Genomic DNA, 25,714 nt, shown 5'->3' with positions numbered 1-25,714 from the left:
CTTTCAGGTGAATGTGTGGTAAAACTATGCATGATGGTGCACAAATGTCTAGATCCGTTCATTAAATAAGGCTGAGATAAGCATTTTGGACAAAATCAAGAGAACAGTTCTGCGTTGCTTTGGACATTATGGAACAAATGGAAAACGAAAGAACGGCCAAAAGGGTTAACGATGCGAATTTCAATGAATGCAGTAATCGAGGAAAACCGAGAAATACATAGCATGACCAGTTGGAAGACTTGAAGACAAACAGGTCGGAATAATCAGCGGGTGAGCATGAGAAAATGTATGAAAGAAGAAGACGCGAGGTATGAATGCAAATAAAGAGTTATGTGGCGTTCTAACCCCTGTACTTACCCTTAAAGGGAAAGGGCATAAAATATTGTTTATTTGTGTGTATAATACCACCTGATATTGATATTATCGAAAAATTGTCATAAAGGAATAATTATATCATTCAAATGTTTGTGTTGTATTATAATTACATAAAATAGAGAATTTATTTGTTAAAAGGGCATTTCGAACTTGATTTAATCTCTGTCTTTGATGTTCCACTGTCTGCCAATAAAATATTCTATCACAAAGTTTTGGATGTGACTGGCTTCTAAAGTGGTTTGTAGACTTATCTGTAACAATATCTCTCCATCAAAACTGCCAGTCAAAACTTTCTATTTTACTCTATTATTGTTCTGGCTTTAATATTATTTATTATATAAACTCCCTTGTATCGTAAATACTCCGTAACGATTAAATTATACTGTTGGCATATCTACCTGTGTTTAGCACAAAATTTATCGGTTCTACAGGTAAATATGTGTTTCCAATATTAAATTTTGTAGACAAAGGATGTCAAGTATTATTTTAGCACAATATGTACAGTTAATAAATTATTTTAAAGCAATTAACATTTGCGAAAATTATTTCATTTTATGTTCTGAATATGCTAAATGTTAACATAAGTTTTGATCATATTTTCAAAATTTAAAAATAAGCATCAAAACAAAAACAAAACCATAAAATTTCATAGCTCATTCAAAATAAAGCTTTCTGCTTTACAAGATGTGTTTGCTTTGATGTTACATTTTATATGTTTTTTTATTTAAAACCTTCGCAATAGAATGTCATATATACGAATGTGAGCTTTTTTCTGTACAAAAGGAATTTACAACAGCGAATACTTGGCGAGAAGCCGGAGGACGGGCAACAAAAAATGCTAAGATGAATTGTGAATGTTCTTCAGATGCACGTCGTTTAATAACTTGTCCGAGCTGACGTTGCATCGGATTACGCGTTGCGGGCCAAAGCGATGTTCGGCTCTGCAAACCTCACGGTGTTGGTGATGCCCTCCTCAGAGCTCTTCTCCTAGTGATTATTATATTTATGAAGCCATTACTAATATACTTAAAGTTTTTACTCGCATGATTGTTCCTGAGACGATTAAAAATTAAATTAAATGATAAATTTGGTTTATTTTTGGCACTTTTTGGTTCGCTGTTATGGTCAACATAAACTAATATTTCATAGTTCTTCATTGTATGATATAGGAACTCTAACTTATTAACTATAAAGAAATTACAAAAATACAAATCTAAATTATTTTAGAGCTATAATAGAACTCCAATTATCCGAAACAATTGGAACTGGACCCCATCCGGGTGGTGAAATTACGATATTGATTTTTTTTTTCCGAAAAAAGGGTCAATTTGAATGTATTGTTTCAAGTACAGGAATGTTGAAAATGAAAATGAATGATTTAAAATGATAAATGAGCTTTTAATTAATTTAATGAAAAAGCATCCGTTTTGTATCGCCATTGCTTGCTGAAACTTGCTTAATCGAGTTGGGGTCCCGAGGCTAGTGTCTCGGACTCCCGGCTCAAAGGTCCGTAGTTCAAATACCACTCTACCCCAACTTAATACCCGTTTTCTGTTAGTGAGTTATTTACATCTCGTTAAAAATGGCCCTCAAAATTAAATATTTGGGTAAATCATAAAAACACAAATATTTTTTTTTTAAAGAAAACTAAAAAATTAAAAAATAATGCAATATATATGCAGCATTGATAATTGTGACGTCAAAATTCACTACGATGTTCTAAAAAAAATTTAACGCTTAGACACAAAGTTCAAAATTAACATGAATCGTGACGTATTAAAGGCGGCTAATGAAATGACCGTTTTCGAGGGAATTCAAAAATAAAGAATTTAAAAATTAATTAATTAATCTACTAATAAGTAGTAATTTTTTTTTCCAGGACAGTAATTCATACACCCTTTATTACTCGCACTTTAAGATCGTACAAAAAAGTGTTATTTCCTAATTCTCACTTTCGTTATTTTGATATTTTATTTTAAAATCCTGTAACCCAATAAATAATTTCTGTAACGTAAAAAGAAACATAGTATCTTGTAGACCAGAAATCAGTTTTTCGAATGACGTATAAAATTTAGCCATAGAATTAAGAATAGTCCAGAAGCCGCATACGCGCATCAAACAGAAGGCGACTAAAGTACTCTTAAACGAGTAGTTTTACGTTTTGACCCATTTAGTTTCTTTGCAGACGTCGCTCAGTGCGCAACTTCTGATTTGAATTCAACTATGGTGTGTTGTGTCGTTTAAAGGTGTAGAAATGCTGCTGGGATCAAAAAGAAACAGGATGGGATCACGTTTTATGTTAAAGTAGCAAATGCAGTTGTAAGAAGCATATACATAACTCAAAAAAAAATATTATGTTTCCACCTGTCAGATTGTTAAAGAAAACAAAATGGACATTTTGTTCGTGTTGCCAGGGTAGTCAATTTTTAAACTTTTTTATTTATTTATAAGAACATTGGTTTTTATGGATTTAGTGAAATTTTAACTCATGTTTTTCTCATCTAATGAGAGAACTAACAAAAATTGGACTTCTCGGATTAAACAACGTCGTGGCGGACATTTGACCGACATTATTTTTAAAACATAAAATATTATTTAGCATTACATAAATATATCCATTTTATGGAAAATATAATTTGTTTTATTTTTTAAGTTTAAAGTTCATTAATTTAATTACTCTTATGAAATGACCCTTAACTTATCTACTCTGTTATGTCAATCAATGTTTCTGCGAGTACAATAAAATTTTAGAGAAATTAACTAATTGCTTTTTAAAAAAAGTATAGTTATCTTACATTTGAGTTATGGTTATTTTTTTCGCGATCTGGCAACATTACGCGGCGACTTCAAGCGCGCGGCGAAGGTGGGGCAAAGTGGGGGTATATTTGAGTTGTTTATTGTAATTGATTGTAAAAAAGTCTATTAAAATATATGTTTCATGTGAATCAGGTCTGATTTTTTTTAGCGATTAAAAAAAATATTACTGGGATGTTTTGGCAAATACCTGGGCATTAATTGCTTTAATTAATAAATATGTCTCAGCTGTATGGTATTATTGATACGGAAAATGTTCTCATTTTTCCTTTATATAATAATGTAAATACAACGAAAATGTTTACAAAGGTTAAATTATATTTGAGATAGGAAATTTGTTTACGCAATATAAAGAAAGGAATTGGTTTGTTTAAATAGAGGTTTGAATTTATTTGAGTAGGTAAATAAAATCGATGTCACATGTAACTTGTAATATTTATTTCTCATTAATACAAAAATGTCATTGCCATACATACTTTTTTAAACCAACAAATATAACAATAGGTTTCAAGAGACAGTTTCAAAAGCGAAATTACCGCAAGGTCTTGATAGTTCGAAAAATGTTTTTCAAAATATCCGAATATGGTATACATTTTGGGTGTTCTATCGAGGCCCTGCTACATTGCAAAAATTCTTCAAAAATAAAATTATTATGTAATTTGTAAACTTCAATGAACCATTAGAGTTAAGTCTAACTGTGTAAAATATAAAACCATCTAACCGTACTGTATGTTTCCTGAATAAAAGATTTTTTTTTTTTAAATCATCACACCAGTGTCTCGATTTAATAGATTTTCAGCAGTTTCTAGTAAAAAAAAAAACACTGATTTCTAAAAAACCTAAATTTCATTTTTGGATATACATTTTTTTTCAGATTAGAATATTTCAAAGTCCTTCGGACGAGCATCTGAAGCGTCAGACTGATTACCTTACCTGACATCTAAAAATTCATCCATTTATGTTGCTGTTGGAATTCAAATGCAGTGCTGTACGCACGACTGGTGAAATTACGTATATCTGTGGTTTCAGACATTCTCGGGAGCTCGCCTCCCCGCATCGTGTCCCCGCCCCCGACGGAGGTTGTGGTGCGGAGAGGGGGAGATGTCCACATCAGCTGCGCCGCCAAGGGGAACCCCACTCCGAGCATCACGTAAGTCAGTCACGTGACACTCACTACAAACCCTCGGGTTACAATATCATAATATTTTGCGTCTGAGAGGTGACACATTTGTCCCACACTGACTGAAATATATATTTTTTAAATAGTATGGCTTGCTACGGAAGTTATTAATTTTTCTTATACAAAGTGACACTGTTTTTTTTATTCAACTTCAATAACATAAATATATTCTATTTAGCGGGCTGAAATAGCTAACCGAAAAACGGACTGGTCATAATTTGCAAAGTGCGTTCGAACATTCAATAACCTTTAGTAAATGTATAAATGCCTGTCGGTGAATCAAGTAAACACACAAACTTCACTTGTGTTAGTAGGCAAACTAGAATGCTTTATTTGAAAACGTTATGTCACTAAAACATTTATAAAGGTCGTAAAAGATTCAAACGCGCTGCGCTTTTTATAAATCTAAATATACTAAAACTCCAATGAACCGGATTAATGAGTGCCAGATTTTATGACTTTTGAAAAAATACAGCGAATTGGAATCACCCAAAAAAATTTCTTTAACATGTCCAGCAAAGTTAATTACACAATTATATTTTTTAAAATCTCGTATGTTTTCCATTGATCCCTGATGACGATTAGGATATAAGGGTACTACTTGCAAACTCGGTAAAATCCATCTTTCTTTATTTTGAGCAAATCACAAAAAACTGATACAATACTCAACATATTTTTTTTTTAAATATTTTTTTAATTAAAATCAGTAAATAATTTATTCGTAAGCAGTGATGACATAAGTATGATTATGTCAAGAAACAGTAGTGAAATAAAAAAATTGTTTTATACATTACCAACTTTACAATACTTAAGTAGAGGTTGCCATGTTTGCAACAAAGCCGATAATTTAAAAGTCAAGTCTTACAAATTAAGCCGTATGCTGACAATGTTAAATTACTGTAAAAAATTGTATTCTGAATAATTTTCAATTAATATCTCCCTTTTTTAAATTTTGGATTTTGCCGGGTTTGCAAGTAGTACCTTCATATTTGGCAATCCGGATGACTGGAGTTTGGATAAACGGAGTTCTACTAGTAAGTATATTTATACACATGAACCTATTAATAAAAATACTTATGTTTTACAAACGAGACAATTATTTGTATTCTCTAAAGATTTATTAATTTATTTTATTCATTCAAAATTACACTTGTTTAAATATTAATGAACTTATTAAGGCTATTTAAGCTATGCCCGTGTCAAGCCACAATAAATAACAAAAAAAATACATAGTTACATTAATTAGATCAAATTTTAATGACATAGAATAACAATCTAGAAAAAAAGGTAAATGTAATAAATAATAAAATTCCTAAGAATACAATGCAAAAAAGATAATCAGAAATAATTTTTAAAATATATATTATACAAATTAAGAATCACACATAATCAAATATACAAAATAATGGTATAATTAAAATCAACAAAATAACAGTAAAATATAGTAGCATTAGAAAAAACAAAATAAGAGTATCATTGAAATCAACAGAAAAATAATATATATCATATAAAAACATAATTGAAATGATAATTAAGATTTGTTTTCTAGAAACTCACTCAATACTTTAGTAAGTAAATTAAATTAAAGTAAATATAAGAAATACGAGCAATAAATTTATAAAGAATCGGGTTATGGTCCTGTGGCTAGTATTTCGGACTCACGGACCAAAGGTCCGTCGTTCGAATCCCACTCTACCCCAATTTGATTACCATTTTCTAATTGTGAGTTATTTACAACTCGTTGAAAATGGCCGTCAAAATGAAATATTTCGGTAAATCATAAGAACGCAAATATTTCTTTTTCTTTTGAAAAAATAAAAAATAAAAAAAATGCTTAAGAGCATAAATTGTTTTGCCATATTTTGTCCACCGCCCACTTTGAGATAAATTTTTTTCTAGAGTTCGAATTCCATTGCTTAGAAGCTGATAGTTGGCTGAATTTCGTACCTCTTTTTCATGTCTTGAAAATAGGTCACATTTTTGTCTTTCTCATCCGGGTGTATTTTATTAAAATAATCTTGAAGCCTAAAAGGCTTCATCGCTTCATTTAAAAAAGTTTTTTTGACAAATAAAGCACACTGGGGATAAGGGGTTCGTGGAATTAATGATAAATACGTATTTAATATAATCCACACTTTACTGCCGTCTCCTCTTTTTTGCTTCCGACATGGCTTTTACTTAACAGTTAATCAAAAATAATGTTAATCAAAACAAAATAAACAATCACTGCCTTTGTATAGGTTGGAAACATAATATAACACGCTTTGGCAGGAATAAGATAAACATGCAGTGACTTAACATTTTTTGGTTCGTGTACCTGCACACAAATCTGGATTTTCTCCCAAGACGGGAGTAGGAATATCCATAATCCTGAATCTTGAATTTGAAAAAAATTCTACCTAATCTCTGTAGGGATATAAATAAAAATGCAGTGACTTGTTTATAACATGCGGCGCGGAAATAAAGCGCGGACGCCCCGCGGGAGCAGAGTACGGGTCGGAGGCACCGGGGTTTAGTCTTGTCGAAGCATATATGCTCACTCGCTGACTCCTGAATACCTCGAAATAACTGAGCATAGAATGAGTTAGAATGTTACTACTGAGTTAAAATAAGCACAGATAATACTGTATATTCTTGCAGGATTGCAAAAATCACGTTATTTAACAAAAACTTATTATAACTTAAGGTGATTCTAAACAAAAATATGAAACTAATTATTCATAGATTACAATTCTATCATTTTTTATTGAAAAATGATATTTTTACGTTTATTTTAAATGGAAATTTTACAAAACTTGGTTTGCGGAAACTTGCCACTATATTGATTATAACAAATACCATAGCAATATAATTTATACTATTTTCACAAAATGGTATTCAAAACAAAAAATAAGACTTATTTTATAATAATAAACATACTTAATAACAGGGAATCTATATAAAACCAATTAATGTAAAATGAAAACGGAGTGTTCTCTGTTTATGATAGTCTCCATCTTACATGGGACGGCCTGTTCTAGGATGGAATTTTTCCATCTTTAGAGCATAAGTAGTCCTATACTAATAAAACAATAACATAAAAAAGAAAAACTAAAACTACTTAACTATAAATGCCTAGCTAATCAAATGTTAGAAATTAAAAATCATTATTATACAAATATAAAGTATGTATATATATATGTGCGAAGAATACATGTTACTTAAACATAAATAATATAGTTTAACATATAATAAAACAAATATAAAGCAATGAAATACGTAAAAATATAAATAATAAGTGTACCAATCATATAAAGTACTTCGTTTTTTGATTAACATACATTTTTCAAAAAAATCTCTCGCTACACTATTTGTATGTGCAGTTATTTTTATTAAAAAAATTGTTTTACATTTTGAGTCTTTTATATTTTGCAATAAATTATTAAATATTTTTGTAACAATTACATTGTATTGCTTTTTACCAAAGGCGGTTGATACAAATGGGACAATAGGAGTAACTATGTAAGGACTTTAAGTGGTTGTATCATTGGAACTATATGACAACTCTGAGAGATGAGTTATTCACTTACAAAGATTCTGGGTAATAGCCTCTCTTTCATCTAGCGCTGTTAAAAGATGAGGGATGTTTTGGGTGGTGCAACAATTGATTTTTTTTGTTTTGTCCACTGCTCTAGGTTGTTTCCGTCTTCATTTTTTTTATATCCCCAAGTTGTACTATGACAGTTGAAATCTCCCATTACAATCTCATTCCTCCTGTTATTGAAGTTAGATGGGGCAGTGAAATAAAAATCCGTCAATGGCGATTTGTTGGTTGATACTTCCACACAGGTACTAAGTTCCACTGACAGAATTTTAATGTCATTTTCTTCTACTATATAATAAATGTCCCAACAAGACGTAACGCTTCATACATTGTTTTCAAAAAATAAAAGTAGAACTGAATCCAATAAAGGTGTTTTGGAATTTAAAATTCTATTTTGTAATTCTAAATTATCTGCATACAAAAAAGGCGTAAGTATAGCCTGTGAGTTCGCCAATACATGACAGATGACATTAAACATAACCATAGAAAAACATAGCAGTTGAGCTCTCAGAAGTAAAGCAACGTGAATGCAGCAATGCTTGAACTACATGTCAATTATATTCTAATAATAAATAATATTATTTGGCCATACGGAACTTTAAAGAACACCTTGGTTTAATTACTAATAGTATTTTATCGGTTAGGTAGATGTATTTTTAAAAAAATGTTGCGTACCTGAAAAAAGCACAAATAATTATGTTTTTGTAAATGATGTCAGTAGCGACACTCAGAGAGTGGCTTTGTGACGTTTTGTCATTTTTTATAAGAAATTCATGGCGTAGCCGAAATATTGTTATAAAAACGAGGATGTTTTGTTGATTGACGTTAGCAGGCGCTACCCAGGGGCGACTTCATGACGTGATGAAATTATTAATTTAATTTTTTTTTTTCATTTTACATAGCGTAGCCGAGATAAGAAATTGCGTGGTGTTTCGAAATTTAACCGTGTAGGTAGCCGCCTAGTTACAATATTATTTTTGTGTTTGTATAATTCCTGTTTTATAATGTTTATGTATTTATCGCTATAAGAATTAAACTAAAGATAGTTTTTACTTTTAATCGCTATTTGTTTTTTGAATTATGTTTGTAACACTCAATAATATTTATTTTTCAAGTATTCAATGTTATTTTTGCATTTTAATTAATATTGTTAATATAAAGCGTATTTTTATTTTTCGAATTTACTAGACTGTTTTTATTACAAAAAATAAAAATGCATATTTCTCTATGTATTCTTCTGTTATAAACAATATATTAAAATAATACACATCAAATTTCCATTGTCTGTTCATTTGATTTGCAATCTTCTTTTGTTTTCGATGGTTAAAACTCTAGGAAATTCAAAGACAATAAAAATTTTACTGTCATATATTGGCGAGCTCACACGCTATACATAGCCCCAAAAAAAAGTTTTTTTTTACTTTTGTATAGTATATATTTTTTATCTGCCCACGCCCTCACTGTGCCTTAATGCCCCCTCATCTCAACGCTCCCTAATTTTCTCTGCGTCTTCTACTGCTCTCCTGAAAGACTCAAACGCCCACAAGGGAGCGTTATCACCCATTTTGAGCACCTATGCATTAGAGAATAGTTAAATTACTGTAATGACACGGAATTGCGTGACGAATTTATAATTCATTTTAATGTTATCTGGGTAGTGTTTAAACTTAAATTCAAACTGGTTCATCAATTAATACGTTCCAATACTATTAACTACTAGTAAATGAATAAATACTTAGTAAGCGAAAACAAGCTGGAACAATACTAACTTAAGCTGTACCTAAAGCATGGCAGGGGACAGTATTAACAATTAATTATTAACTGTTTGTCGCATCGGTGCAAATAATTATTAGTTTAAATAAAAATAGGAAAATAGCACAAAGGTACTACGAATACCGATAAAAATATGTGAAATGGATTTAGAATAATGAATTGTACGTTTAAAATCAAGATACATATTTTGGAAAAGTGTTTTCATTTATAATTTTTAAAATAAAATTATTAAAAAACATGTCTCCACAAAAACGTGACGCGTTTGGTCTCGACAATTGTGACGTCAAGATTCGTGACGATGGACGTTATATTTTAATTCAAACGGTCACAATCAAAAGTCCACATAGATCGTGACGTATTAGGGGCATGGCCAATGCAATGAACCGTTTTCACGGGAGTTTATAAAAAAATATGCTACTAATAACTATAAAAAAATTTGCTCGAGAGTATTTAATAGACATCATTCCTATTCCGCACCTAATGATGTATAGGGCACTGCATTGTTACGCCAATTGCAGTGTATCTTGATCATTTTTTTGTTACGTGAAGATAAGATAATTAGACATACGCTTCTGGTACCAGTCCAGGGACTTTGAAATATTCTGTTGTGAAAACATCCTTTTAAATAAATATTCCATAACAACCATGTCGGGAATCAAACCCGAGACCTCTTGCTTGGTAGGAAAACGCGTTGACCATTACACCACGAGGCCGACAAATAATTTATAATTGCTAAAAAAAACAATATTTCTCTATTGTCAATTAACGCACCTTTACAATGTTCATGGTACAATCATGGTATTATAACACATAGTACTGGCCTTTCCTACAAATGTAGATGCTCATAAGATCACCTAGATGTTATGAATTTCTAGTTTGGCAAGTATCAACCGTATAAAAGCTCCCGTTTCATAAAATAACCCACAAATACCAAATTGATCCTAGACAATTGAAAATTTTGTCTTCTAGCGGACTCTAACAAAAGGTGTCTATTCAAGAAACCCCAAAAGAGAGAGACTGTAATGAAATTAAGAAATAAATATAATACAAAGTTTGTGAGACTACTTAAAAAAAAAAAAAAAAAAAAATACAAGAGAAAACTAGATCTCTGATCCCTGCCCTAGTGTTCACTGTCTTTTTTAGTCAATAGCAAATACGACCTTACTAAGAAGAGAAGTCAACTAGGAGTAGGATAGTTCAATAAAAGAATTACTAAACTTATAATATTAGAAATCAAACACTGATTTGAGTCTACTGAACACTTTATTTTATTTTTACAAATATTAAAACAACAATTTCGTGACAATTGTTTCGCCTTGTTAGGGCATTTTCAAACGAATGTAAAGATAAGATGGATTGAATGTTCTTATATAGTTATATAATTCAAGGTATTTAAGTAGAAAACAAAAATAATATTTTGAACTTTAGCATGTACATTAATCATAATTGAGGGAAAAACCAATGGTTAAGGGCGAGGCGTGTTTAATAGGTAATAGGGAATTTAAGAATTTATATTTGAATTTCAGAGAAAAATTGAACAAAGTAAGTATTTATTGACATACATGTACGTATTGTGAGATAATTAATGAAGCTTTTTAGTTTTATATTTTAACATAATTGTTATCGAAAATATATCAGTAATATTATTGCCTAGCTTGGAACGGGGTATGTACCCTTGTTAGCTGGGCAAAGTGAATATGGAATTGTATTTTGATAGAGAGTGTGAATAAATAAATAAATAAATAAATATTATTATAGGTTGCTGTTCATTTAAATTTTAAAACATGATTGAAATATTATGAAGAAATTTATATAAACATAAATGTATTATAACACAATATTTATATTTTTGAGAATTTCTTATCAAAATATATAAATGCAATTGTAACATTATTTTTCTATCAATTACGCGTCATATGATCGTGTACACAAAGGAACAAAGTAAAGAATAACTTTAAATATGTTTAAATAACTTTAAAAAAATTAAATACTATAAATTTAAATATGTTTAATAGTGGTGAAGATATGAGGTTGGTTCGTTCATTTATTAATTTAAAATTAGGGTTATTTTGATATTTATTAATGTCCAATTGTTCGAGTATATTAAGTTAACGCCCTTTGCTTTCAACGTGTAATGAAGTTGGTTTATTAGAAATGTAAATTTTAGGATTATTTTCAATAAGTGATTGGCAAATTCAGAATTCTGTTTTTTATTTTTAAATCTTGTTTTTTATATTTATTTTCTACTTAAGTACCTTGAATTATATAACTATATAAGGACATTCAATCCATCTAAACTTCACATCTGTTTGAAAATGCCCTAACAAGGCAAAACAATTGTCACGAAATTTTTGTTTTTATATTTGTGAAAATAAAATGAAGTGTTCAGTAGACTCAAATCAGTGTTTGATTTCAAGCACTTTAAGTTTAAATATGGAGTTCTACAAAATAAAAACCAAATCAATCAATAAAAGAATTACTAACAAAAGTAACATTTTTAATTCTAAACATGAGTATATATCTAAAGTGCTCAATTATATTAATTGCATGGCCCTTGGAATTATGATACGAAATATTATTTTTTGTTAAGAGTATTTTAGTGATTATAACATAAAACGATCTAAATAACATGATCTACAATTCCAGAAAAACATTTATTTCTAACCAAAGAAGAATTTACATCAGAATATACTAGTGAATAGAATCATAATGACTTAGGTCTTTCGTTTTTATGAATATATTTTTTTAAATTACTGTTTTGCCCTTGTTTGTCTTTGCTAAATAGTTTTATTTTCTTTTTGTTCAGTTTCTTGCATTTATGTTTTTTCATGTAACTGTTGTAATTGGCTTAGGAAGTATATATAAAAAATAAATAAATAAATAATACAGACAGATAGAGATGAACATTTGCTAATTGCATTAATACATATTGTTTAAATCAAATAAGAAATTCACACTCGAATTTGCCAATAAAACATCCATATAAGGTAGAAATTACATAAATATAAATTAATCTGTAGTTTATAAAATATTCACCTCAGAGGAAAATACTTATGTAGTTTATTTGTCTAAAAAAAATAAAAGGAAAGATTTTCACCAAGAAATTATTTAAATGAACTGTCTAGAATCAAAGAAACTCAAAAGGTTTATTGAATAATTTAAATTTACCGAATAAAATGTTTTTTTATAAATGAATAAACGTACTGATAGAAACTTAAATAAAATCCGAAATTTAGTTTAGTAGGTATTTTAAAAATTCAACATTTCATACAATTAAATAAAAGGTAATTTATTCCTTGAATTAAGTTATGCTTTCTCAACCTGTAGACGTCGTTTTTCACATTTCCTGGGTAATTGTTATTTTCTAGATTTGCCTTCGAAAACGTATGGAATATTGAGCGGAGATGGTCATCATGTGATTTTTTGACATTTGGAATATAAGACACCATGTTAGAATGAACTTTTGACTGTCAAATTTAAAGGTTTTAAGTTGGAATTTTGGTCAATTGTAAAGCGATAAATGCCTCCTGGCACCTCGCTCAGTAAATTTTATACATTGTTTTATTTTCTAAATGTAAATATATTAAAGAGTTTAGTAAAATTACATAAACGTGAAAGGTTGGGGTTAGATTTTCACGTGGTCAAGTAGGGCGTGCTTAAATAAAAACTACCCAAAAATAAAAGACAAATCGATTTCGGAACTCACGCGATAGCAAAAAATAAAATAACGAGGACTTACGTCAACTGTTGACGCCCCACGGGTTGGTTTAGGTAACATCTATTCATTTAAGATGGCCACACTGCGGCGAAGATTCGGAGATCAGCTCTCTGACTTTTTAAGCTCCTTTGTCAACCGATTTTTTGAGAAAGAGAGAGAATTGTCCCGTTTGGTTGTTCGACCTTAGTTTGGAATTAGCAGTCCTAACAACATTGCAAATATGCTGCGAATAGCGGGGCTAGTTGACATACCGTACATATGCATAAGAATTAATTAGTTGCAGTATATTATAATTCTCATGCATGTAACGGACGGCGATAGCCTGCTAGTTATAATATTTCCAAGAAGATCCGTTATATTTCTCTTTTTATTATCTTTTCCTGCGTTAAAATAGTAAAACCGCGTTAGAAATTAATCATAAGGGAGGTTTTCTATTTTCTTTATCTAATTTTAGCTTTGTGATGGAAGATAAAGCCTTCAAAAAGATTTCCAAAGAAAAGATAACGAAATTTTCCTGTTAACCGGATTGACATTACAAATTCAGATTTTGCATAGCTGAACGAGCTTTGTACCTACTCTGTTTTTATTTTATCCTACAAATTTCATAATATTAATGAAAAACGTCCGTTAATAAATAAAATAAAATCAAATAATAAAATGTGTTTTAGAGTTATTTTTCACGAATCAACTAAAAACATAATTTCAAATGTTCTGTTTTCAATATTTTCTATCTGTAACTAAGAACTCACATTTACTGATTTAAAAAAAATTGATTTGGTTTTGGCAAAATGGTTGAGTTATGAGTTAAACAAAATATTCATTCTACGAAAGCAAGCATATTATTCTGACCAATTTTTTTAGGCTTAAGTCACTGTTTTAGTAGTTGATGTCTTTACTCAGTACAGATAAATTTGGGGGTTTGAAAAATAATTTATTATAACTCAAGGGGTCGCAGAATGTTTGTTTAAATATTTACAACAGCGTTCATTTACATTTTTTTTTCTCAATCAAATTTAAGATATTTATTTCAATTACGTATAAGTAGTAAAAAAAATTGTTTTATTCAACATACAATTTACATTCTTTATATTTTATTCCTGATTATTTTTTTAATTTCAGTATTATTATCTATTCCATACAACTCCGTTTACCCGACCTCTAATCGTCCGGATTGCCAAATATCCCGTAGTATTGTGGACTCACGGATCAAAGGTCCCAGGTTCAAATTCCACTCTACCACAACTCAATTTCCATTTTTTCTGCAGAATTTATTTACGACTTTCAGGAAATGGTGTGAGAATTAAAATATTGTATTTGAGTAAGTAATATATACTCTAGTATTTCTCTTTTTTTACCCAAATCTTCAATTTATCGCACTGATCAAGTTTTTCGGGGTTATAAAATTATACACATAGTTATACACAGGTATCACGAACTCCGGTTAGTCATCAGAATATTGGCAAAGTGAAGCCAATCAAATTACAAGGGTTGTTTTACACAAAAAGTCCTAAAGTATTTTACGAATTTCATTATTTAAAGCCCTTAAGAGTTGAAATGCTTTGTTGAAAAAATATCCCTTCCGAAATAATGTCAATGAGTCAACAATACCTCAAAAATACATTCGAGTTTTTTAAAGAAATAAAATGATTCTGCTTTGAGTAAATCGATAATTTTTTATATTATAATTTAAATATCTAGCCACTTTCTGAAAATTATTAAAGAGATATGAGTAAATTTTAAATCAATAAAATTTTTAAATTGAAATCAATTTAATTCAATAGTTGGTATCATAGAAATAAGAATAGTCCAGAAGGAGCGTGAAATCATATTTGAATACATCGGACTATCCCTGAAAATCCCCCCACTTTCACCGCGCGCATGCGTTAGGTTGCCGTGTAATGTTGCCAGATCGCGAAAAATATTATAACACAAATGTAAGATAATTATATATTTTTATTAAGTTCTCTAAAATTTTATTAAACACGCGGAAACATTGATTGACACAACAGAGTAAATAAGGAAAGGGTCAATTAATAAAAGTAATCGAATTAATGAACTTTGAACTTTAAAAATGTAACAAATTTTATTTTACACTAAGCGGATATTTTTATGTCATGTTAATGTATGATGAGAAAAGTGGATTAAAAAGTTGAACTGCCCTGGCAACACTAACAAAATGTCCATTTTGTTTTCTTTGACCATCTGACAGCTGGAAAAATAATAAATTTTGAGTATTGCATTTGCTACTTACACATGAATTTGCTACTTATAAATGAAATGTGATCCCTTCTTGTTTTTTTTTGATCCCAGCAGTATTTCTACACTTCAAAACGACATAACACGGCATAGTTGAATTCAAATCAGGAGTTGCGTACTGAGCAACGTCTACAAACAAACTTATGGGTCAAAACGTAAAACTACTACTTAAGGAGTAGTTTAGTCGCCTTCTGTTTGATGCGCGTATGCGGTTTCTGGACTATTCTTAATTCTATGGTTGGTATTTTATATTTCCACAGAGCATACAAAAATGTTTCGTAATGTAAATAATTTATTTATAACGTGAAATAATAAATCAGGAACTTTTTGTTTTTAATTTTCTAATTTTAAATATTTTGAGTGACATTTTGGGTGTTAACATATTATATTGTTTCCGTTTTTTTTCAAACGAACAGAATAAAACAGCACAAAAAAAAATACCACAAATTAGTCAAAATTTCATAGCATTTTCACCGTACACTGCGCAAATATTACGAGCAGCTTTATTTTCTTAATAAAACGATGGAGGTGTCGAAAATACTCACTTTCGTCGACTTGACATTCCATTTTCAAGGCTTTTAATTTTAAAAAAGAATGCTTGTAACGTAAAAGCAAAAACAATAACTTAAAAAACAGAAATGTTTCTTTGTAATGACGTATAACTTTTTTTCTTTTACTTTTCGTGCTCATTTTTAAATTTGAAAAAAAATCGACCTAACTTATGTTAACACCTTTTTTTTCTCTATATTTTGGTTCAGGTGGATGCATAATAATATATAGTTGATGACCCCAAGGCAAGAAGTTGTTTTGACAAAAATAAGTAACATTCTGTCTGAACTAATTCCCGTATGCTCTTTTGCAATCAAACTAATTTCAGAAGTTGAAAATGAGAAGAACATCTTTAATTCATTGTAATGATCATGTCAACTCATTTATTTTAAAAAAAAATCAGTTACTAACGGGCAGAACATGTTAATTTCATTAACTCTTAAAAGGCTGTGGTAAAAAATTCCTTTGCACGCAGTGATGTAACATCAGTGGCGAGCCGTGATTTATTTTATAGGTAATCTATAAAAAATGATCATTAATTTGTACTAAATATAAGTACGTACATAACAGGTAAGTAATGTAATTATAAATGACTATTTTTTTTGTGGTTCTGTGAAAATCAACTCAAACAACAATTATTTTTAACCACGCGATATATGTAGCTTCATTCTACACTATTTTAATAGAATACTAAACTTGTACAAAAGTTTATTAACAAATACCACCATGACATTCAGTTGATATTTTCATTATGATCTGTCATTGACAGTACTGTCAAGACTCGAGCACTGGCCAATTTTTTTTGGAATGAATAATGCCTAAAACGGCCACAGCAAACGCTACCTGTCCTATGTGATACATAATATGTCAACGGTATCCTATCAAAGAAAAATAGTCGTTCGGAAATAATGTTCGAAATACTAGTTTCCAAAAAGAGAATCTTCCAATAATATTTGTAATCTGCAAGTTTGTTGAAGTACTAAAAAAGCCGACTTGGGTTAAAGACAAAAAGTACATTGTACTTTTTTGTATGGAAGAATAAGCTGAGGTAATCGGCTAGTTTCGTCGTTCAGTGAGAATGGACTGGGCGCACTTCATAGATATTTTTTTGTAGAAGATATAAACGGTAATTTATAATAAATAACAATTAATTTATTTATTTTCCCATAAACATGGTTACTATGAATTATTATTATTAAAAGTCAAATATAATGGTAAGCTGTGCATAATCGCTTATTTTGACGATTCGCCCCTGTGTAACATCGTGTTACCTCAAGCAGAAGACGGAATTAGCTGTAATTCAGACATTAAAAAAACATAAAGACATACTGTCTAATAATTCCCATTTCATGATTTATTTTTTAAAAATACGTTGTAGGAAAATAAATTTAAAATCCTTAATACACCGGTCATCTTACATGCGCACACCCCCGCTCAATGCCAATAACCCACTGAATATTTTTCACACAAACAGCGGCCATAAAATAGCGTCTCTATCTTCCTTGTTATGAGTTGTATTTTCGTGCTCACTCTTTTATAGATTTATTGCTGTTTTGGCGTCACGTTCATTCTTCGCGTGGGAGGGATAAATATTTTTTTAATTAAAATTCTGCATAATTATACAAATTTTACTATTCAAATCCGGTGTGAAAATGTCCATTTGGAGAATACAAAAAATATAACTTCATAACCAAAAAAATAAAAGAGATATATCAAGTCTTGTATCGTATGTATACTAGTGTGACATCACAGCCACACAAGAGTTAATAACATGGTCTTGCCTTTAAATTAAATTATAACTCTAGCACTACTGTCACTTTGGCGGTTACAATTTGCAAGATTGTTTGTTTATTTAAAAAAAAACCTTATCTTTTTTTTAAATGTTATAAAAACATATGTTTTTTTGTGTAAAAAAAAAAAAAATCAAGAAAGCTATTTTAATTTGCCTGAAACATAAAATAGTTAAATGAAAAACTTAAAGGAAAATGCCATGAAATAAAAAGAAGTTTTTTTTAATATTTTTAAGGCATAAATGCTCTTTTTTACCATCGAATTTATTTTTTATAATGTTTACTACATTATGAAAAAATAGCATAGTTTTGTAAATCGAAATAAAACATGTATTTTAAAAGCAGAAAGCAAAGGTCTAAACATCTCTAACGAACGTTCGTTATATTCGTCCGGTTGGAAAACATTTATTCCTAACAAAACTAGGCCCTGGCATCCAATAATGAGAAGCTCGGAGTGCCTACCTTGCACTTCCTACATTTACAAAGCTAAATCTCGCTAGCTAAGGGTGAGAAGTGCGAAGTTCTCCGTCGCGTTGTAAGGGCGTTAGTGAGACGTTAAAGGAGGGATATCGGATACGACCTAGTTGCCAACTTCTCCACATTTGGTTGAGATAAGAAAGTTTAGGATTATTTCCGAGAAACCGGACACTTTGTTTACACATTGTGTTTGCTTTGAAATTTTAGCTGGAGCTTTATTTGTAGAAGGAATCTAACGATAATGTTTTTTTGTACAAATATTGTGTTTCTGAAACATGTATTTAATTAAACTTCTCGGACCAGTTGGTTTTATTGCAATATTTTGAGTTTGTCCAAATGTTTGCAGACAAAATACTGAATTTCACCTCCTAGAGAGTCATTAAGATTGACAAATTACAACAGGGGTGGAGAACATTTAAGCGAAGGGATTATGTAAGTCTAGGCTGTTATATGAATAATATGTGATTTCGGTATGATAAATCAGGGATAGGGTCTTTCTTAAGCAGTCAATCCAAAATTGTTTCACAAGTACATACGAAGGAAAATTCAAATAAATATAACAAAATAATAGTTATAAAAATAACAAAGGGATTTGGAAGTTACAAGCTGTTGAATGAAGGTAGTACATCCTTATCTAAACTGTAATTATAAAATTCCTGAAGGCCATTTTACTAGACGTGATGTGACGACGGACAAATGATGTACGTGACTTAAGAGGTTACTTTGAGCTTGTCTTTAACCACGCGACAAATATGGAGGATCTGCGATCCATTATTCCATCCACATGGAACGTCAGCAACGGGAAGAAACGGAACGTCAACAGACACGGTGCGCTCTGACACGTTCACAAGCGTACGTCAAAGTAGGTGCAGGTGAAAACGCATCCAGAGTTGAACTTCTGAGTACCCGCGGACATCAACCGAGGGTCATAGCATAGCACGGTTTGCTGCCGTTGTTCACCAGGGAACTCGGGAGAGTTCACAATTTGGATTAACAATTGACGGATAATAAGGTGTGGTCTATATAAAAATCGACAATATTAGTTAAATACCATAAACTATTAACACTTTTATGCGCCTATATCATAAAATAGCAATTATTGTTAGTATACCAGGAAACTTTGTAAATATTAAAGTTAGTTTGATAATGTCCTAACAAGACAAAACGCGTCATATTCGTTTTTTTAAAATAAAAGAAGATTTAAATTCAATAAAACTGTTTTATTTTGGATACTTTATCAAATTGAATTCTACCAATTATCTGCATACACAATAAATAATTAAAAGGTATGGCAAAAAATTGGTATTAAATTACAGTGAAAAGAAATTAGTAGTAAAGAGCTAGTTATAAAATATGGGAATACGAAGTGAAATATTTGATATTCTATTTTCAATATCGTGTAGTACCGAAAGCTTGATATTTATTGTATTTTAATTTTTTTGTTCAAGTTTTGACATTTAGTGAAATTTTGGATCAATCTAGAAAAATACTGAATACTTGTAAATTTATAACCGATATGAAATATTCAGTATTTTATGTATTTTGATGTTAATTCAAATTCATTAGACGGATGCCTTCAAATCAAAAAAAAATCAAACATAAAAGATAAGTTATATATGTTTGATTTTTATTAGGTAAAATAAACATAATATTCATAAATATTCCTAAAAGGATCGAAATGGTATTTAAAAACAATATATATAGAGCCTGTTGTTTATTTGTTAAAGTTTATTTACAGTAATATTTATTTTACAATTTATTACTCGCTCAATTGGGTGGGTACAGCAATTTCCAGTATGACTAGTAAAAATGAGAAATTATAAGAAAACTTTAAACTACAACTTAAATTTATTTTTATTCATTTATATAAACTAAATAAAATAAAATATGTTTATTCATTTACATCAACGGTACAAAAAACCTTTTCCAAAAAAACGTTTAACAGAAATAATCACAGCCGAGAACAATTCTGTATGTTATAAGTAATAGAAAATATAATCGAATAATTAAAATTTAACAATTAAGTGAATATAGACTATAAAAAAATAACATTAAGGAAAAAAGAAACACAGCATCTCCAAATAAAAGATAACAATTAACATGAGAAAATCTTATGCTCTTAATATAAATATAACATAGTAAAATTGACGATAATTTAACAAAAATAAAGTAGTTAGTATTCAAATAGGTAATAATAAAATTAAGGAAACAAAAATACTTTATAAATAATAAGTTTTTTAGAGCAATAAGAAAACTTAATAGGAAGAAATTGCCTTAATGCAATATGCCCGCCGTTATATGTATATAAATAGTATATGCATATGAAGTATTAAATAAATCAAAAATAAATCTTAAATTATTTGAATAACACCTTTATTTTATCAGTCGGTTGAAAGAAAAGGCCATTTGTCGATAAATCCACGAATGTACAATTTATATTATGTACAACACGTTAAAATAAAGAAAAAACAATTGGTATCCAAGGAAACAAAGTCAAATTTAATAATGTATTTATTTATTTATTTATTATTTCACGTTTTACATAAAACTTTTTTTTAAAATATGAATACCTCACTGGGCACAACCCGTGTCTAGGAATAAATTTACATGATTTAATTAAACTTATAGTGTCTCTAAAATATATACATAAAATACATATAAAATATTACATATTCACATTTAAATCCACACATATATATACATAGGTCCGATGTCTTGCAGGGTACCCGCTGGCACAGCGCGGGTTTAAACTGTGTAACTCGGTTATAAGCTTAGACTATACCCTGTCTGCGTAAACTATAAGTGCGAACGCACTACAATTAATGATATAAATCATAACACGTTTAAACATGTGAGTCGAGGTCCTGTAAAAATACCAAAATATATAATAGTAAGAGAGAAAAAAAAAAAATATTTTACGCTGAATAACGAAATGCGTGAGGTAAAACATATGGGCGAAGGTGTATATTTTAAATTCATCATTCCATGACCGCTCCTTAGTTGGAACATATGGTATTCACAAAGAGCCTCCATGCATTTATATCAGCTGCCAACTCTTTTGCATCCTCCCAAGTCTGGTTTTTTTCCTGAAATTTTGACATAAACTGCCGACACACAGTTATCAGTGAACGTCCAGAATATCGAGAACCTAATACCTTGTAAAATAGGCAAGCGTGGTTAAGACTCTCAGGAGGCATCCGCAGTATATGGCCTAGCCAACCCTATCTCCTCCGCTTGACGACAGTTATCACCGGAGTTTGCTGCATCCGTTCGCTTATTACTTCATTTCTCATAAATCAAACCTCCGCACACCCAAGATTTTTCTGAGACGTTTATTTTCAAAACTCAGGATTTTGTTGGTTTGGGCCCTAGTGAGGTGCCATGATTTGCATCTGTAGAGGAAAATAGGTGTTATGCAGGCGTTATATAGGTGGCATTTGGTTTTCACAGAGTAAATACCCAATCTCTAGACAGCCTTGATACTGTTGAATGTGGCGCCTGCGACTCCTAATAGCACTCCCAGTTCTTTTTAAAAGCTGCCCTTTTCTGTAACATATACACTCAGATATTCGAAACTCTCGATCTTTTTTAAGATTTGGTTTGACAGTCAGAGTCAGAGGATTTTGAGCATCAAGGCACAAAGTATTATACAGTAAATATACTTTCGCAATATTGATTGTTAAACCCTTGGATGCTAAGTACCTATTTAGCTTATCTACCTATATAATGACTTGAAGACCCCCGGCTGAATCGTTAATTACAACCGCATCGTCGTTTTACTCTAGGTCGCATAGGTTTTGAAGGGGATGATAGATATTTCTCGATCTTTCTAAGGGTGAAGTCTATAAAGATTATAAAAAGGAACAGTGCAAGAACGCAACCTTGGCAAACTCCGGTGGTAACCTTAAACCAATCTATGACAACATCGTTAATTCTGATTCGGAATTTGCTACTTAAGTGAAAGGCTTTTGTGAGATCAATTAGTTTTATAGGCATCATATATGCTTTTAGTGTTTTCCAGAGTGTGGGTCTATGCGGACTTTTGTGACTTCAAATCGACTATACTAGATCATTTTGTTGAAAAATAAAAAAAGAGTTTTCACACATTTCTTCTTCCTCCTGACTGCATGTATGTCCTATTGACTCGGGGTCAGGCCTCATAGAAGTATACACGTCGAATGTTGTCACCTGACACCAAGACAGTTACCCTTCACAACACGAAATTAAAACCTACCTCGGTCGTTCCTCAAATTAAAGCTGCATTTTAATTATAATAATAAAAATATGTATTTAGTTTTATTATTGTAATCGAAGTAAGTATGATGATATTAGGAAAGTTTTCAAGCAACATTATACACGTGTCGGGCCTATTAATGCCAAAAATTAATGTTAATCATGGGCAAATATTCGAAATCAATTACCTGTAAAAATTTACTCCTTTAACACATTTGACTGTTACTGTTGTAACCAAACATACTGCAATTCACCATTGTCAATTTTTATTTATTGTAATATAAATATCCAAGCTTTTTACAAACAAAGCCAAGCACTGCGACAAAAGCATCCGATAGAACCGTTACGCGTATGTTGTCAAATAAAACAAAATGGCCACCATATTACTCTGAGATCCTACTGGAATGTCTCTAGACTTAGTGGGTAACTAAAATTATAACATGTTGAAATGTAAACGTCGTTCTGCAGCACTGAAAACAAATGAAAAAGAAATTAAAACAAGTAAAAAAACATGTATCATTTATTATAAAATAGAAATTCGCCAAAATAAAAATGATTAAGTGATAATATTAATTAAAAGTAAAATCTAAAATAAAACCTACATATTATTATGTCACTTTCGCGTACACCAATGCTCCCGCCACCTTGATTTCTAACAGTGTTCCACTAGTTGTTGAAAATATTTTTTTTACCATTGCTGCAGCACTAGATTCTTCATATTGCACACTTTGTGAAAAACCACAAATGTTGTGTTGCCATTTATGATTTAATTCATTAGAAAGTTTACCTTTATTACACATCAACTAAAATATATAATAAATCATTAAACGGTTAACGATATCGTCAAACATTTCAATAAATGAACCACTTACCGACTTTTATATGTCTACCGGTTTCAAGACATACCCGTCTCTTCATCAGGACACCAACTAATGCAACATTATAAACTCACTATACACCTTCACCATAGTTGTTGCACAAACTTACAAAACCAACATGCCATTCATTTTAATAAGCAACCTTTACAAGAACTGATTAGGTTATGAAAATATTTTCTGTTGTGGGAGAAATAGTTTAAAAAAATAGAGGGAGGGGCGTAAGTTTAATAAGTTTAAAATGACTTTTACAATGGAACATCGTATAATGGACTATATTGAAATTGGTGGTTTGATCATATATAATAATATATATAATTGAATGTGGTTGGATTAATTGGTGTCCTGACGAAGAGACGGATACGTCTCAAAACCGGCGGACATAGAAAAGTCGGTAAATGGTAAAATAAAAATATTTCAATATAAATATTTATTCACAACATACTTTTTGCAGAGTTTTATCAGTAGCACAAAAACGCTAACATAAAAATAAATTGATTTTCTCACATTTCCTTCTCAGAGAGGTTGTGCAACCTTTCTTGGAATATGTATCTCAATATTAATAAACACATCTCAATATTAATAAACACGTCACTCTAGCTGGCTGCACGAGGTGGATGGCGTGCTGCGCGTGCTTCTGCCATCAGCGCGTGTCTCGAGCTTCGGGGCGCTGCTCAGCATCAAGAGGGCGGAGCCCCCGGACGCGGGGCGTTACGCCTGCCGGGCCGCCAGCCCAGCCGGGGAGCGAACCCGGGATTCTAGAGTCGTGGTCACGCAACACCTCAGCGCCCATCTGCACCCACTTGTCCAGGTAAGCAATCAATGAGTAATTCGTGTAAACAAAGCATGTTTAGCGCATCTACAGGTACACGGTACACGTAGATAAATAATTCTCATGTGAAAAAAAACTAGTTTTTTTACATATTCTTTTCTAGACACTTCTAAGAAACACTTTTATTTTGAGTTTTACGACAACCGAATTCAAGGTTACAACTCTATCATTATGACTTGCATGTAAAATTAAACGGATTTTTTTTCATACTTAATTTACCGTTAAAAGTAACAATTTTTGATCACGTATTAAATTATTTTTTTTAAATAAACTACTTAACAAACGCTGACTTTATGTGTAAGGATATATAATAAATATTATGAAATTGGTTTTATTCTTTTTATTTCTGTTTCACTGTTTCTAAATAAAATCAAATATGTATAATGTATTTTATTGGGAGAAAAAGTAGCAAAAAGAGTTCTTATAGCTAATTTACAATATTTTATTTTAGATGCAAAAATAAATACATTTTAAATCCTTCCGGTATTTATTATAAGCGTACATGTAAATAATAAAAAAAATATTGCACAAAATAAAACCAATTACATTCCATCTATTTATTTATCAAATAAATAGAGATGTGCCCAGATTACAATGGGAAGTTGACAGAGTTTTCTTCGACCGTCTATAAAAATAAACCGATATTTCTGTACGAAAATGAGTATATTTGCATGAACATTTAAAGTATCTTCTATGGTAACCTGTAATTTAACATGTTTAGAAGAAATGCAAAATCCTCAGGCAAATGTGTGGTAAAATGATGAATGATAGGTGCACAAATGTCAAGATCCGTGAACTGTGTAAGGCTGAGACATGCATTATCGATAGAATCAAGAAAATGGTGCTGCGTTGGTTTGGACATGCAGAGCTAATGGACAGCGAAAGAACGGCTAAAATGATCTACGATGCAAATGTTGATAGATGCAGTTAAAGAGAAAGACCGAGAAAAACATGAAGAAGATGTATGCATGTAGAGGAAGCGAGGTCTGTATGAAAATACAGAGTGATGTGGCGTTCTTTCCTCTCTGCCTACCCCTACGGGGAAACGGCGTGATGGTTTGTTTGTTGTTTGTTTGATATTTGAAGATTGCCGAGATATTTATTGACTAAGTTCAATTTGCAACGCGAGTTACATCACAGGAACAAACGCGTGAAACCCGCCAATAGCAGGTTACAACCCCTTGTACGTGAACTTGTACATGCCTAGATTTCTATATTCCTTTCTCAAGTGTTCACCATCTCTGTTGTGATACTTAAGT

The 25,714-nt window shown here is 30.8% G+C and overlaps 1 protein-coding gene across 2 annotated transcripts in view; it reads left to right on the top strand.

The window, feature by feature from the left end:
• The window catches only part of LOC148280467 (cell adhesion molecule Dscam1-like), a 139,010-nt gene that overhangs the window by 46,044 nt on the left and 67,252 nt on the right, over positions 1-25,714 (top strand). For both annotated transcript variants that reach the window (XM_088228336.1, XM_088228337.1), the window contains exons 4-5: positions 4,219-4,339; positions 24,224-24,434. In XM_088228336.1, the coding sequence (XP_088084462.1) occupies positions 4,219-4,339; positions 24,224-24,434 (332 nt within the window). The remainder of the gene's footprint in view (positions 1-4,218; positions 4,340-24,223; positions 24,435-25,714) is intronic.

Source organism: Micrasema longulum, unplaced genomic scaffold, assembly GCF_059751315.1.
Source record: "Micrasema longulum isolate JH-2025_06_02 unplaced genomic scaffold, ASM5975131v1 h1tg000578l, whole genome shotgun sequence".
NCBI classification, from domain to species: domain Eukaryota; kingdom Metazoa; phylum Arthropoda; class Insecta; order Trichoptera; family Brachycentridae; genus Micrasema; species Micrasema longulum.
Note: the sequence above shows the minus strand (reverse complement) of the source record. Positions and strands in the feature narration are given on the sequence as shown.